This window comes from Euprymna scolopes, chromosome 16, assembly GCF_053919585.1.
Source record: "Euprymna scolopes isolate OS-2025 chromosome 16, ASM5391958v1, whole genome shotgun sequence".
Taxonomy (NCBI): domain Eukaryota; kingdom Metazoa; phylum Mollusca; class Cephalopoda; order Sepiida; family Sepiolidae; genus Euprymna; species Euprymna scolopes.
In genome coordinates, this window is record NC_136497.1 from 20,904,241 (window position 1) to 20,917,356 (window position 13,116).

General features: G+C 31.4%; 1 protein-coding gene across 1 annotated transcript in view; it reads right to left on the reverse strand.

The window, feature by feature from the left end:
* LOC145296307 (uncharacterized) overlaps nt 1-13,116 on the reverse strand; it is a 153,724-nt gene that overhangs the window by 96,983 nt on the left and 43,625 nt on the right. The window contains exons 15-17 of the mRNA XM_080142507.1: nt 11,535-11,726; nt 5,797-6,040; nt 488-581 (exon numbers count right to left, since the gene is read on the reverse strand). Of these exons, the coding sequence (XP_079998633.1) occupies nt 488-581; nt 5,797-6,040; nt 11,535-11,726 (530 nt within the window). The remainder of the gene's footprint in view (nt 1-487; nt 582-5,796; nt 6,041-11,534; nt 11,727-13,116) is intronic.

Sequence of the window (13,116 nt, forward strand, 5' to 3'; positions counted from 1 at the left end):
GTAATATAGAGGAATAGCCGACTCGAAATCGGTAGCAAACAGTATCAGATAAAAAAATTCACATTATACTTAAACATTTTAAAACAACATCATTTCAAATTCAAACATGTTAAAGGAACATTTTTCAAATTAAAACATTTTGAAGCAACATTTTACAAATTCAAACATTCTAAAACAACATTTTGTTTTCACATTCAAACATTTTAAAAGGTAAACATTTTAAAGCAACATTTTTCAAATTTATACATTTTAAAACATTTTCAGATTTAAACAGTTTAAAACAGCATTTTTTCAAATCAAACATTTTAAAGCAACATTTTTTCAAATGCAAACATGTTATAGCAACATTTTTACAAATGCAAACATTTAAAAAAAAACAATTTTTCAAATTAAAAGAGTTTAAAGCATCATTTTTTTTTCAAATTCAAACATTTTAAACCAACATTTTTTCACATTGAAACATAACTTCTTTCAATCATATACTCACCAAAAAATTCATTTCATTTTGCGAATAAAACAACTTTTTCACCACATCTTCAGAATCAAGAGTTTGAAGGTTGTAAGGACTCTTCAATTTTGATCTACAAATCAAACAAACAATGAAAAAATAAAAAAATAACTGTACTTATCCAGCATTGTATGAAATTCTTTTCATTTTTGATTCGCTTTTTTTTTTTTAACTTGAAATAATGTAAATACTTTTGGGTTGTTGCTTTTCAAGTCTTACATACAGTAAATTATGAAAACATATATGACTGAGGGAATAACGAAGAATCTGGTTGGCTAACTAGCAAACTTAACACCACGTGAGTATATAAAAACACTTGGTAACATCAATTTCATGCAATATCTTGACGAATCCTCTTGAGGATGAAATGCGGAAAGTATGTACTTTCATCTTACTACCTGGCTCTACTCATGAATTAAGCACTTTTGCAGTTAATATTAAAGATTGATACATAAAATATTATATCCTCTTGTAAAAGTTTATGTAGGTACATGAAATAATATTAAGAATATATATATATATATATAGTAATTCGTCAGAATCGTGATTTGTCAATTCTCGTGAAAATTCGTCAGGCATAAGCCTGGCGAATTCTCGCGAGAATGAAACGCGGAATATTCTGTGTAGCTTAATCGCCATATATATTTTCATAACTTACTATCTAGCTCCACCTATGTATCGAGCACTGTTTAAGTAAATACTGAAAATTTATGCATAAAATTATAACTTTGTATATTAATTTATGTGATTAAATAATATATATATATATATATATATATAGTCATCCACATACAGTACTGTTTCGCTGTTTCACAGCTCATCAGTGTGGCTAGACAGGCAACTACCTCAAGCCAGGATTGAAACCCGACCGTTTATACGGCAGTCAAGGCTTCTAACCATTACGCTATTGGCGGCTGCTTGAACGAGTAGTGAGTTTAACGATGTTTTGATATCGTCCGAAATACCTCCGCTCGATTTGTTTACACAAAGAGCGTCGCTTATATGCTAATGGTAATTCGTTTTTCACTTCTCAATATGCTCAACTCAAGGTGACGAGCACTATAGTCATCCACATACAGTACTGTTTCGCTGTTTCACAGCTCATCAGTGCGGCTAGACAGGCAACTACCTCAAGCCAGGATTGAAACCCGACCGTTTATATGGCAGTCAAGGCTTCTAACCATTACGCTATTGGCGGCTATACGAAGTTATAATTTTATGCGTAAATTTTCAGTATTTACTTTAACAGTGCTCGTCATCAGAAACAAATGTATACTCCTCTGAAAAAACAGTTGGAGAGTTTCTTTGATCTTTTTCCCTTAGAATAATATATATATATATATACATATATATATATATATATATATATATATATATATATATATATATATATATATATAACGTTTTTCCAGAGGAGTATACATTTGTTTCGGATGAGTTGTTTGATGATTTTCTGTTAATAAAAGAAACATGTGTAAGACGTACTATATTAACATACGAATAAAATATTATGAGTGTGAAATAAGTACATTTGTTGGTTTTGGAATAATAACTTATATATATTTAAGTTAACAGCTAGAAGTGCCAACTCAGCAAGCACACTGATAAAGACAAAACAAGATGGCTGATAATGTGATGAATGTTATTAGAGAAGAAGCGTATGTGAGGAAAAGGGGGTGAATGTCTCATATACTCTTTTTAAATATAGATAAAATAGAAAAACACACACACGTGAAGCTGTCTCATATATTCTTTTTAAATATAGATAAAATAGAAAAACACACACACGTGAAGCTGTTTCATATATTTTTAATATAGATAAAATAGAAAAACACACACACGTGAAGCTGTCTCATATATTTTTAAATATAGATAAAATAGAAAAACACACACACGTGAAGCTGTCTCATATGTTTTTAAATATAGATAAAATAGAAAAACACACACACGTGAAGCTGTCTGATGTATTCTTTTTAAATATAGATAAAATAGAAAAACACACACACGTGAAGCTGTCTCATATATTTTTAAATATAGATAAAATAGAAAAAACACACACACGTGAAGCTGTCTCATATATTCTTTTTAAATATAGATGAAATAGAAAAACACACACACGTGAAGCGGTTTCATATATTTTTAAATATAGATAAAATAGAAAAAACACACACACGTGAAGCTGTCTCATATATTCTTTTTAAATATAGATAAAATAGAAAAACACACACACGTGAAGCGGTTTCATATATTTTTAAATATAGATAAAATAGAAAAAACACACACACGTGAAGCTGTCTCATATATTCTTTTTAAATATAGATAAAATAGAAAAACACACACACGTGAAGCTGTCTCATGTATTCTTTTTAAATAAAGATAAAATAGAAAAACAAACACACGTGAAGCTGTTTCATATATTTTAAAATATAGATAAAATAGAAAAACTCACACACGTGAAGCTGTCTCATATATTTTTAAATATAGATAAAATAGAAAAACACACACGTGAAGCTGTCTCATATATTCTTTTAAAATATAGATAAAATAGAAAAACACACACGTGAAGCTGTTTCATATATTTTTAAATATAGATAAAATAGAAAAACACACACGTGAAGCTGTTTTATATATTTTTAATATAGATAAAATAGAAAAACACACACACGTGAAGCTGTCTCATATATTTTTAAATATAGATAAAATAGAAAAACACACACGTGAAGCTGTCTCATATATTTTTAAATATAGATAAAATAGAAAAACACACACACGTGAAGCTGTCTCATATATATTTTTAAATATAGATAAAATAGAAAAACACACACGTGAAGCTGTCTCATATACTCTTTTTAAATATAGATAAAATAGAAAAACACACACGTGAAGCTGTCTCATATATTCTTTTTAAATATAGATAAAATAGAAAAACACACACACACGTGAAGCTGTCTCATATATTTTTAAATATAGATAAAATAGAAAAAACACACACACGTGAAGCTGTCTCATATATTCTTTTTAAATATAGATAAAATAGAAAAACACACACACGTGTAGCGGTTTCATATATTTTTAAATATAGATAAAATAGAAAAACACACACGTGAAGCTGTTTCATATATTTTTAATATAAATAAAATAGAAAAACACACACACGTGAAGCTGTCTCATATATTTTAAAATATAGATAAAATAGAAAAACACACACGTGAAGCTGTCTCATATATTTTTTAATATAGATAAAATAGAAAAACACACACACGTGAAGCTGTCTCATATATATTTTTAAATATAGATAAAATAGAAAAACACACACGTGAAGCTGTCTCATATACTCTTTTTAAATATCGATAAAATAAAAAAACACACACACGTGAAGCTGTCTCATATATTCTTTTTAAATATAGATAAAATAGAAAAACACACACACGTGAAGCTGTCTCATATATTTTTAAATATAGATAAAATAGAAAAACACACACACGTGAAGCGGTTTCATATATTTTTAAATATAGATAAGATAGAAAAACACAAACACGTGAAGCTGTTTCATATATTTTTAAATATAGATAAAATAGAAAAACACACACACGTGAAGCTGTCTCATATATATTTTTAAATATAGATAAAATAGAAAAACACACACACGTGAAGCTGTCTCATATATATTTTTAAATATAGATAAAGTAGAAAAACATACACACGTGAAGCTGTCTCATATATTCTTTTTAAATATAGATAAAATAGAAAAACACACACACACGTGAAGCTGTCTCATATATTTTTAAATATAGATAAAATAGAAAAAACACACACACGTGAAGCTGTCTCATATATTCTTTTTAAATATAGATAAAATAGAAAAACACACACGTGAAGCGGTTTCATATATTTTTAAATATAGATAAGATAGAAAAACACACACACGTGAAGCTGTTTCATATATTTTTAATATAGATAAAATAGAAAAACACACACACGTGAAGCTGTCTCATATATTTTAAAATATAGATAAAATAGAAAAACACACACGTGAAGCTGTCTCATATATTTTTAAATATAGATAAAATAGAAAAACACACACACGTGAAGCTGTCTCATATATATTTTTAAATATAGATAAAATAGAAAAACACACACACGTGAAGCTGTCTCATATATATTTTTAAATATAGATAAAGTAGAAAAACATACACACGTGAAGCTGTCTCATATATTTTTAAATATAGATAAAATAGAAAAACACACACACACGTGAAGCTGTCTCATATATTTTTAAATATAGATAAAATAGAAAAAACACACACACGTGAAGCTGTCTCATATATTCTTTTTAAATATAGATAAAATAGAAAAACACACACGTGAAGCGGTTTCATATATTTTTAAATATAGATAAGATAGAAAAACACACACACGTGAAGCTGTTTCATATATTTTTAAATATAGATAAAATAGAAAAACACACACACGTGAAGCTGTCTCATATATATTTTTAAATATAGATAAAATAGAAAAACACACACACGTGAAGCTGTCTCATATATATTTTTAAATATAGATAAAGTAGAAAAACCCACACACGTTAAGCTGTCTCATATCCTTTTTTTTTATAAAATAGGAAAACAATTAATGAATAAAAATAATTTAGCGCAAAATATGCTGTTTTCTTTTTTGAAAAATGTGAAAAATGATTGCAATGGGAATTCAACTGCAAAGAAAGTATATTTCGATGGTGAGGATAGAGCTTGTTCAGAAGTTTTGTTACCATGGTGATACGATAGGAGCCCATAGGGGAATCAGATGCTTGTGTTATTTAAAGAGTTAAGAATAAATGGAGTACATTTAGGGAACTTCTGACTTTACTAACTAGCTCAGGATTGCCAGTGTCGATTAAGGCAAAAATCTATCGTTGAATGTGTACACAGAGTGATGATGTATGGAAATGAAACCTGGCCAGTGAGGTTTGAGGATGATATTATGACCACAGTGAAAGAATGGTGTTAGTAGATGTAGAACAGTTGAGGGAGCAAGGTCAGTATGCAAAAGAAGTCCAGATAAAACATGGAAATAAATGACAAAGGATTCATTTGAGAGAAAGATGGATGAATAAAGGCCTAGCAGAGATAGGTTATTTTGAAAGTCAGTTTCTAAAAACCATTCAAAAGAGTTCAGTATGTAAAACGGACTTTAAACCAATGCTGATGATGATGCTGATGGTGGTGGTAGTTGTGGTGGTGACAATGATGATGGAAAGAAAAGAAGAAAGAAAGGAAAACCCATGATACCTTGCTCCTTTGATGAACACGTTTCCATTTGCAAGTGGTCTTCCACTCTGGCAGACAATGTTGACATTAACATTTGAACAGATATCATTGATCTGATCATTACATAATCCCGGCCATTCTTTGCTGGTTGCCTGGATTTGTTGGATAACGTATTTTGCAAGTTGGGTGGAAAAACTGTCTTGGCATCGTGTGAGAAAATGGTATAAAAATGTAACGGAGATATCAGACGTGGCTGGACTTTTCACTGAAAAATAAAAATGAATAAAAAAAACAATTCAAATGTAAACTAAAAACATTGAATACAAACTATTTAACTTAAAAATTTAAACATCGATACTAATTAGAGTAAAAAAATCAATATTCAATGACAAATCATGATTTGGAGAAAATAATTGTTTATTGCAAAAAACATAAATCAAATATATTATTGGTGCTTGTTAAAATAGAGTCGACAGATCCATTTTTTAAATATGTCGTTTTAAGCAAAAAAACAATATTACATACTTTATTGTCATGCCGAAAATAGTAATATATCCAAAAATTACGAAAACTCATTGAGTAGATATTAATTTAAACTTAAAAGTAATTTTTACAGAAAATTGGGTAAAATTCTTTTTAGATGTAATAAAGTAGAAAGTAAGAGTTCACACACAGAAAACATAACTCAAAACGAATATTTTAGATTACTTGTTCATGGCGGCTGTTGTCTACATACATAATTATGTATGTGATTTATATAAGCAAAGTTTATCTATTTGTGAGTGTGACAATAAAATAAGTTTGTCTCACCGTGCAGATACTTATTTAATATCATTATGAGTGAGTAGAGATCAGGATGTCCTGTGGAAGAGATATGAGGAAAGAGATTGACTCTGAGTAGTTTAAAACACCTTTTATTTCCAGAATGCCATCTTACCGGAAGCCCCAGCTACCGGAAGTGTCTTCAACTGTCAACCCACAGTAAATGTCTTTCGTATATATATGTATATATATATACATATATAACATCCCCCCTCCCAAGGTCCTTTGCTATTGAAATGCAAGTTCACTTAACATATATAATCTTGCATCCATCTGGGTTGATGTATTGGTCGTCCTGACCTTGATCGAACTCCTAACTCTGGAGTTGCTGGGTTTGGTGCTCCTGCTCTTGGTTGATGAACTTGCTTGGGTAAACCAAATATTGTGTCAGGGTAAGGTTGTGCTGTTGGTACCTTTGAACGAGGTACTAGCAGTAGATCTTGGCGGTTTTGATGTATAGTTCTGCCATTACCCATCAGTACCAAGTATGACCTTGGTTGAGAGCAATGTTCAATCACTTTGCTTATCCTGGACCAAGTTTTCCCATCACGTACTCTGATGTGATCCTCCTATCTTTAGTGAAGGCAGCACATGCTTATTGCTGATATGTTGTTTTACCTTCTGCACGTTAGTTGAGGATTATCTGCAAAGATCATAACCATTATTTCTCATGCTTGGAAGAAGTGTTCTCAGTTGGCGCCGGTGAAGTAGAGTTATTTTTGCCAGGTGTTGTATGTAAGGTTAGTAGAGCAAGATATGGATCGTCTCCAGTCTGGAAACATTTGTGCAGTGTTTTCTTCACTGTTTGGATGGTTTTCTCGACTAGACCATTAGATTGTGGGTATTCTGGACTGCTAGTTACATGCAAAAAATCCCATTTTGTGGCAAATTCCTTGTATTGTTGAGACTTAAATTGGGGGCCCATTATCGGATATTACCTGTTTGGGTATATCATGGCTCGAGAAGATATGTTTTGTACAGGTTATTACTGTTGATGCAGTTGTATCAGTGAGATGGCTGAATACACAAAATTTTGAGTGGTAATCCACTACCATAAGGTAATCTTTCCCCTGCAGCCTGAAGAGGTCTGTACCAACCTTATGCCATGGTTGGTCAGGAATGTCATGCCATATTTCTGGCTCTGAACTTTGTCGATTGCTATAGCATTGACATGAATCGCAATTTTTTATCATGTCCTCTATTTCTTTGTTCATGTTTGGCCAAAAAAGAGACTGCCTAGCATTGGATTTGGTTTTCTCAATATCAAGATGTGTCTGATATAAAATCCTGCGCATTTCTGCTCACATATTGGTTGGGACAACAATTTGTTGACCTTTTAATAGTAGTCTTTCCTGGTATAATTATGAGCGAGTAGAGAACAGGATGTCCTGTGGAAGAGATATGAGGAAAGAGATTGACTCCGTGTAGTTTAAAACACCTTTTATTTCCAGAATGCCATCTTACCGGAAGTGTCCTTAACTGTCAACCTGCAGTAAATGTCTTTCATATATATATATATATATATATATATATATATATATATATATATATATATATATATATATATATATATATATATATATATATATAACAGCGGCAATATTTGTTGTCTATAATGATAAACTTTATTTTACTGAAAACACAATAGCAGTTGTTCTACTTGATAAATTTTCGTAATTTTTGGATATATTACTATTTTCGACATGATAATTAAGTACGTAATATTGTTTTTGCTTGAAACGACATATTTTAAAAAATCGATTTGTCGACTCTATCTTAACAAGCACTATATAATTATACTAAAAGTTTGAATTTGTTTGTCACCACCTCAAATTTTAACGTCATTTCTAGCAAACTTTTCAAACTTATCGACTACGGCTGGAACACTATATGTTTTTGGTTTAGGTTCTATTTAGCTGATGACACCCAAATCTTATTTTCTTTTAACTAATGAGTTACCATTTATCAGAGACACAGACATCGATAGTCTAATAGTTTGTCGGTTTCTTAACTGTTATCTTCTATAATATAAATCTCACCTGTCTTTTTAAATGTATGCATGTATGTATGTATGTATGTATGTATGTATGACATGTGTCAGGTCATGTCATATGCTACTGGTATCATGTAACCCAGTACTACCTGCCTCATGGTCGGGTCACCGGCGACTAAACTGGTTCCCCCACCAGACTTGTTTGGTGAGGAGGGCGGCTAGTCTCCCTGAAGGATTAAAAACAAGACCTTCCAAAGGGCGAATGAACTCTTTTTCTGGGTCAACGGCCAACTAGCACCGTGTATATTTGTGTGTGTGTATATGTGTATTGGGGTGGAGAGGGCTCCCGTAAGCCGTGGTGAAGGCAACCTTTCTAGGAGAAGGAAATCTCTGATTTAAAAAACCATAAAGCGGGAGACCAGTACCCGCATTAAGCTGGTCTGCAGTTTAATTTGTTGCTGGCTATCTTGCTCTTGCTTGTTGCTGGATCTCAACATTTTGAACCGAGAGAGAGACTTAGCTGTCGTACAAAGCTAAGACTTTGTAACATCATCTTTGTTTAGATACTCCCTCAGGCATTTGGGCTCATGGATTTTAAATGTCTGAGGGAGTGGCACTCGTCTGACAAGACGTTGCAATCATCATGACATAATCGCACTGACACACCGGTTCTCATCAGATCACCAAAGTTAAGCAACGTTGAACTTGGTTAGTGTTAAATGGGTAACCATTTGGGAATTCTAGGCGCTGTATGTGCTCTCTGCTTATCTTGGCATTTGTTTTCAGTCGTTCTGTACAAACACTTTACTTGCCACTAGTATTTAACAATGTTGACTCAGGAGAGATGTGGTTATTGTAGCCATCAGGGAAACAATCTTGCGGCAACATTCCACAAATGTGAAGTTCTTGGAAATAAACTCTGTTCATGGAAATTTTGGTTTAACGTTAGGCACAGAGAGGAAGAAAGAAAAGTTATTTGCAGTGGTGGTAGCTGGACGAGTTCTTGCTGTAAAAGTTTTACAAGGAGGAACCAAAAATTGAAGCTCAGTTGAGGACCTACTAGTATGTGTAGAGGCATATTGTCCGAAGCAATCTGTTTTGATGAGGCGACAGAACATTCATCATAGAAACTGGTTTGGATAAAATAGAAGTCGTGGACAGATGAATATTCTTGTGATGAAACTTATTAGACTGATGAGGATTACAGCGAAATAAATAAATAAATATATATATATATATATATATATATATATATATATATATACTAGTGGGGGTGGTCGGATTTGCCTGGTCGTAAAATATGCTTAAATATAATATTTTATTTTGTCCAGATTTTGTATATATTATTATAGAATCGTGATTTCAAAAGAAAAAAAGTATTTGGTGCCATTAGCTAGAATCGAAACCCAAAGCAAAACTCCAACATTCAAAGCTAGTAATGTTACCACTGTACCAACGTGACATGCATATGAACTGATTAAAAATAAACTAAGATTAATGTACAAAATGTATAACGCTTTTTTCAATTTTGACCCCTTAAAAACTATTTTAATCGGCTAAAGACCCATAAAAGAATGATACATAAAAATATCCAATCATTTGAGGCCCCTAGAGCCGTTCTACGACTTTTAGTTTCGGAAGAGATAGAGTTTGAAAATATGGAGACAGACAGACAGACATAGTGAGTTTTATAAATTAGATAAATAATGTAAAATGGCAAATAAAAGCTAAATGAGCGACTATAGTCAACAGCGATCTGAATGCTCCTTTTTATTAGCTGTTTCTCTGAGGTATATAAGATGGCGCTATTCCATTCCCAGGATTACTTTATTTGCTCCTGATCCTCCCTTTATAATGCTGAGTATTGAGCAAGGTGTTGGATAGTGATAGGCGACCCCGGGAAGGGAAACATTAGATTGGTTGCAAACATGCAAATAGATTCCATGTGTGGAATGTAGGACTATCCACGATTGTCTATTGAAATGTATAATTTAACCCAGAAGTATGTGAGAGAATATCGGTCAAAGAATTGAAACTATAGACAATATGAAATATTAAACATTTTAATGGAAAAAGAATGTTTATATAAATCGTCGCAAAGAGAAAGCAGGGCAGTCGGTCAGAGAGAAGCAAGCCCGACACATTTCTTCACAGCCAACATCCACACCCACCTCACGCGCCTTGAGAGATGTCAAAACACCAGTAATAACTTTAAATTTCAGGCTGACTGTCGGTGTAAAATAGAAACAGTGTATTTTCTTATAGATCCACTATGTTGTGTTTCACTCGCTGTCAGTGTGTATATATCGTGGACCAGTCACAAAAGTAGATTTAACAATTATATAGACTGAAAAGTGCATTTTGAACACCTGGTTGCAGCAAATCCATAACAAAAGAAGTATCACTTTTTTTGTTAAGTCTTTGGTATGACTCAAACAAGGATTGAACCCCTGTCTCCCAGCCCATTATCGAACACTGTTGTTGGTTGGTTGTTTTAGTTTTACGGCATATCAACCCTTTTCAGATTATTTAATGCCAAATCCAGTGGTTCTGAAGAAAAATTTTTTAATAGCATATATTTGTATTTTTCAAGTCGGTTTCTATTTAACTCATAGTTGTGACCCTAATAGGTACTACCACTCTGGGTCAGAGTGAACCTGGGAGCAATGGCATTTTAAGGGTGGCTCCATACTCCCCAAAGCCCTCAAGCTGGGGCCTCATCATCGGGTATAGTTTAAGGTCATATCCAGTCCATTATCGAACACTGTTACCATTATAACGAATAACATAAAGAATATAAGCGTACAAATTAAAATACATAAGAAGATTAAAAATAAAATTTTTAAGTCAGATATTTTTTATTGTTTTGATATTCCTCAATCTAAAAGAATAAAAAAATGAGAAAACAAAAACAGAAAAGAAATATGATATTTCTTTTACTCACATCCACAAGAAGGAACAAGGAATGGTTCAAACGGATTTTCGTAATTGAATTGTCCCAATTTGCCGCATGTAATCACTTTGGGCAGCTGTCGGCAAGGTACAGACTGAGGTCCACAGTTAACACCACATATTCCAGCTTCGTCGGTACAAAGTTCAACTTCTGCTTGTGATCTATATTGGCAGTCGTTTCGACCTTGAAGGGGAGATAACAAAGTAGAGAATAAAATGGTACTTGTACAGTTTAGTCAAGACATTAAAAAATGAAAATATCGAAAAAAGTTTAAATCGTATGTATCCGTTATAAAATGAAGTTCTCCGGAAAAAAAATTCACTTAATTTCATCAAGTAGTCTTTTTTTTTTACAGCAGAAAAACACGTTTTTATGAGAGCGCGTTGAAGGCGGCCATCTTGGATTAAAAAAAAAAATTGTTTGAATTTTAGAAATGACAAAGGGAGATAACTCCAGTTAAAACGCTGACACCCCTCCCCATCTCTAATACTAGCTTTTCTTCCTAAAAATCGAACATTTTGCTCGGTATCATAACAAATTTTTTTTTCGCTGTAAAAAAAAAAAAAAATAATAAAAAATAAAAACTACTTGATGAAATTAAGTGAAATTTTTTTTCAGAGAACTTCGTCCCATAACGGATACATACAATTTAAACTTTTTTTTCGATATTTTCATTTTTTAATGTCTTGACTAAACTGTACAAGTACCAATAAAATATATTTAAGTCATGAAAGATACAAATGGAAATAATAATCTTTTATTTGTAGGCAACCATGTAGATATATGTATATAAGTAAATAGTTAAATGAAATGGAAGTATATTTCAATAAATTCCTATTTACTCGACTATTAAAATCATTGTGAAGTGATGTCGATACTTCATAGAAATACAGTTAAGATCATTTAGAATCAACTCTTAAATTAAAATATTTTATTCATGAAAAATATAAATGTCAATAAAATTAAAGTCAATACTTCATAGAAATACACAAATAGAAATCATTTTCTGAAATCGATTTTCAATTATTGACATGTTACAAATGTTACAAGAAATACGCTCAAACTTTTATTTAAAGTTTTACCAAGTAAACCAATTAAAAAAAATATTTTCTTAATTTAAGAAATTATTTTTTATCAAATTATTTTTGGGTATTTTCAAATCTATACAGTTTATATTAAAATTAAAATATTTGTAAATTTAACTTTTTTTTTCCAATATAATTTCGCATAAAATGTGGGTTCAATATCATAGGAAAAAATGATATGATAATTTCTTTTACAAGGGAAAAATGTGAAAAATATATTGGAACAAAGCAAAAGACTTATTTTGTAAAATTTTTATGTATAAAATAGAGTAAGATTTTCTTTTGTACAATTGATCAGAATAGCTTAATAGTAAAAAAAAAAAAAAGAAGCTTGATCAGGAAATCTGTTTAGTTAATTGAAACTAAAAGTTGATTTCCTATCGAGTATGTAATCGTTTTTATTGTTTTAATTATTATAAAAGGAGCCGGAAATGATAATTCTCAGTTTAAAACCCACTTCCTGTCACTGTGCACTAATTTTATAACAT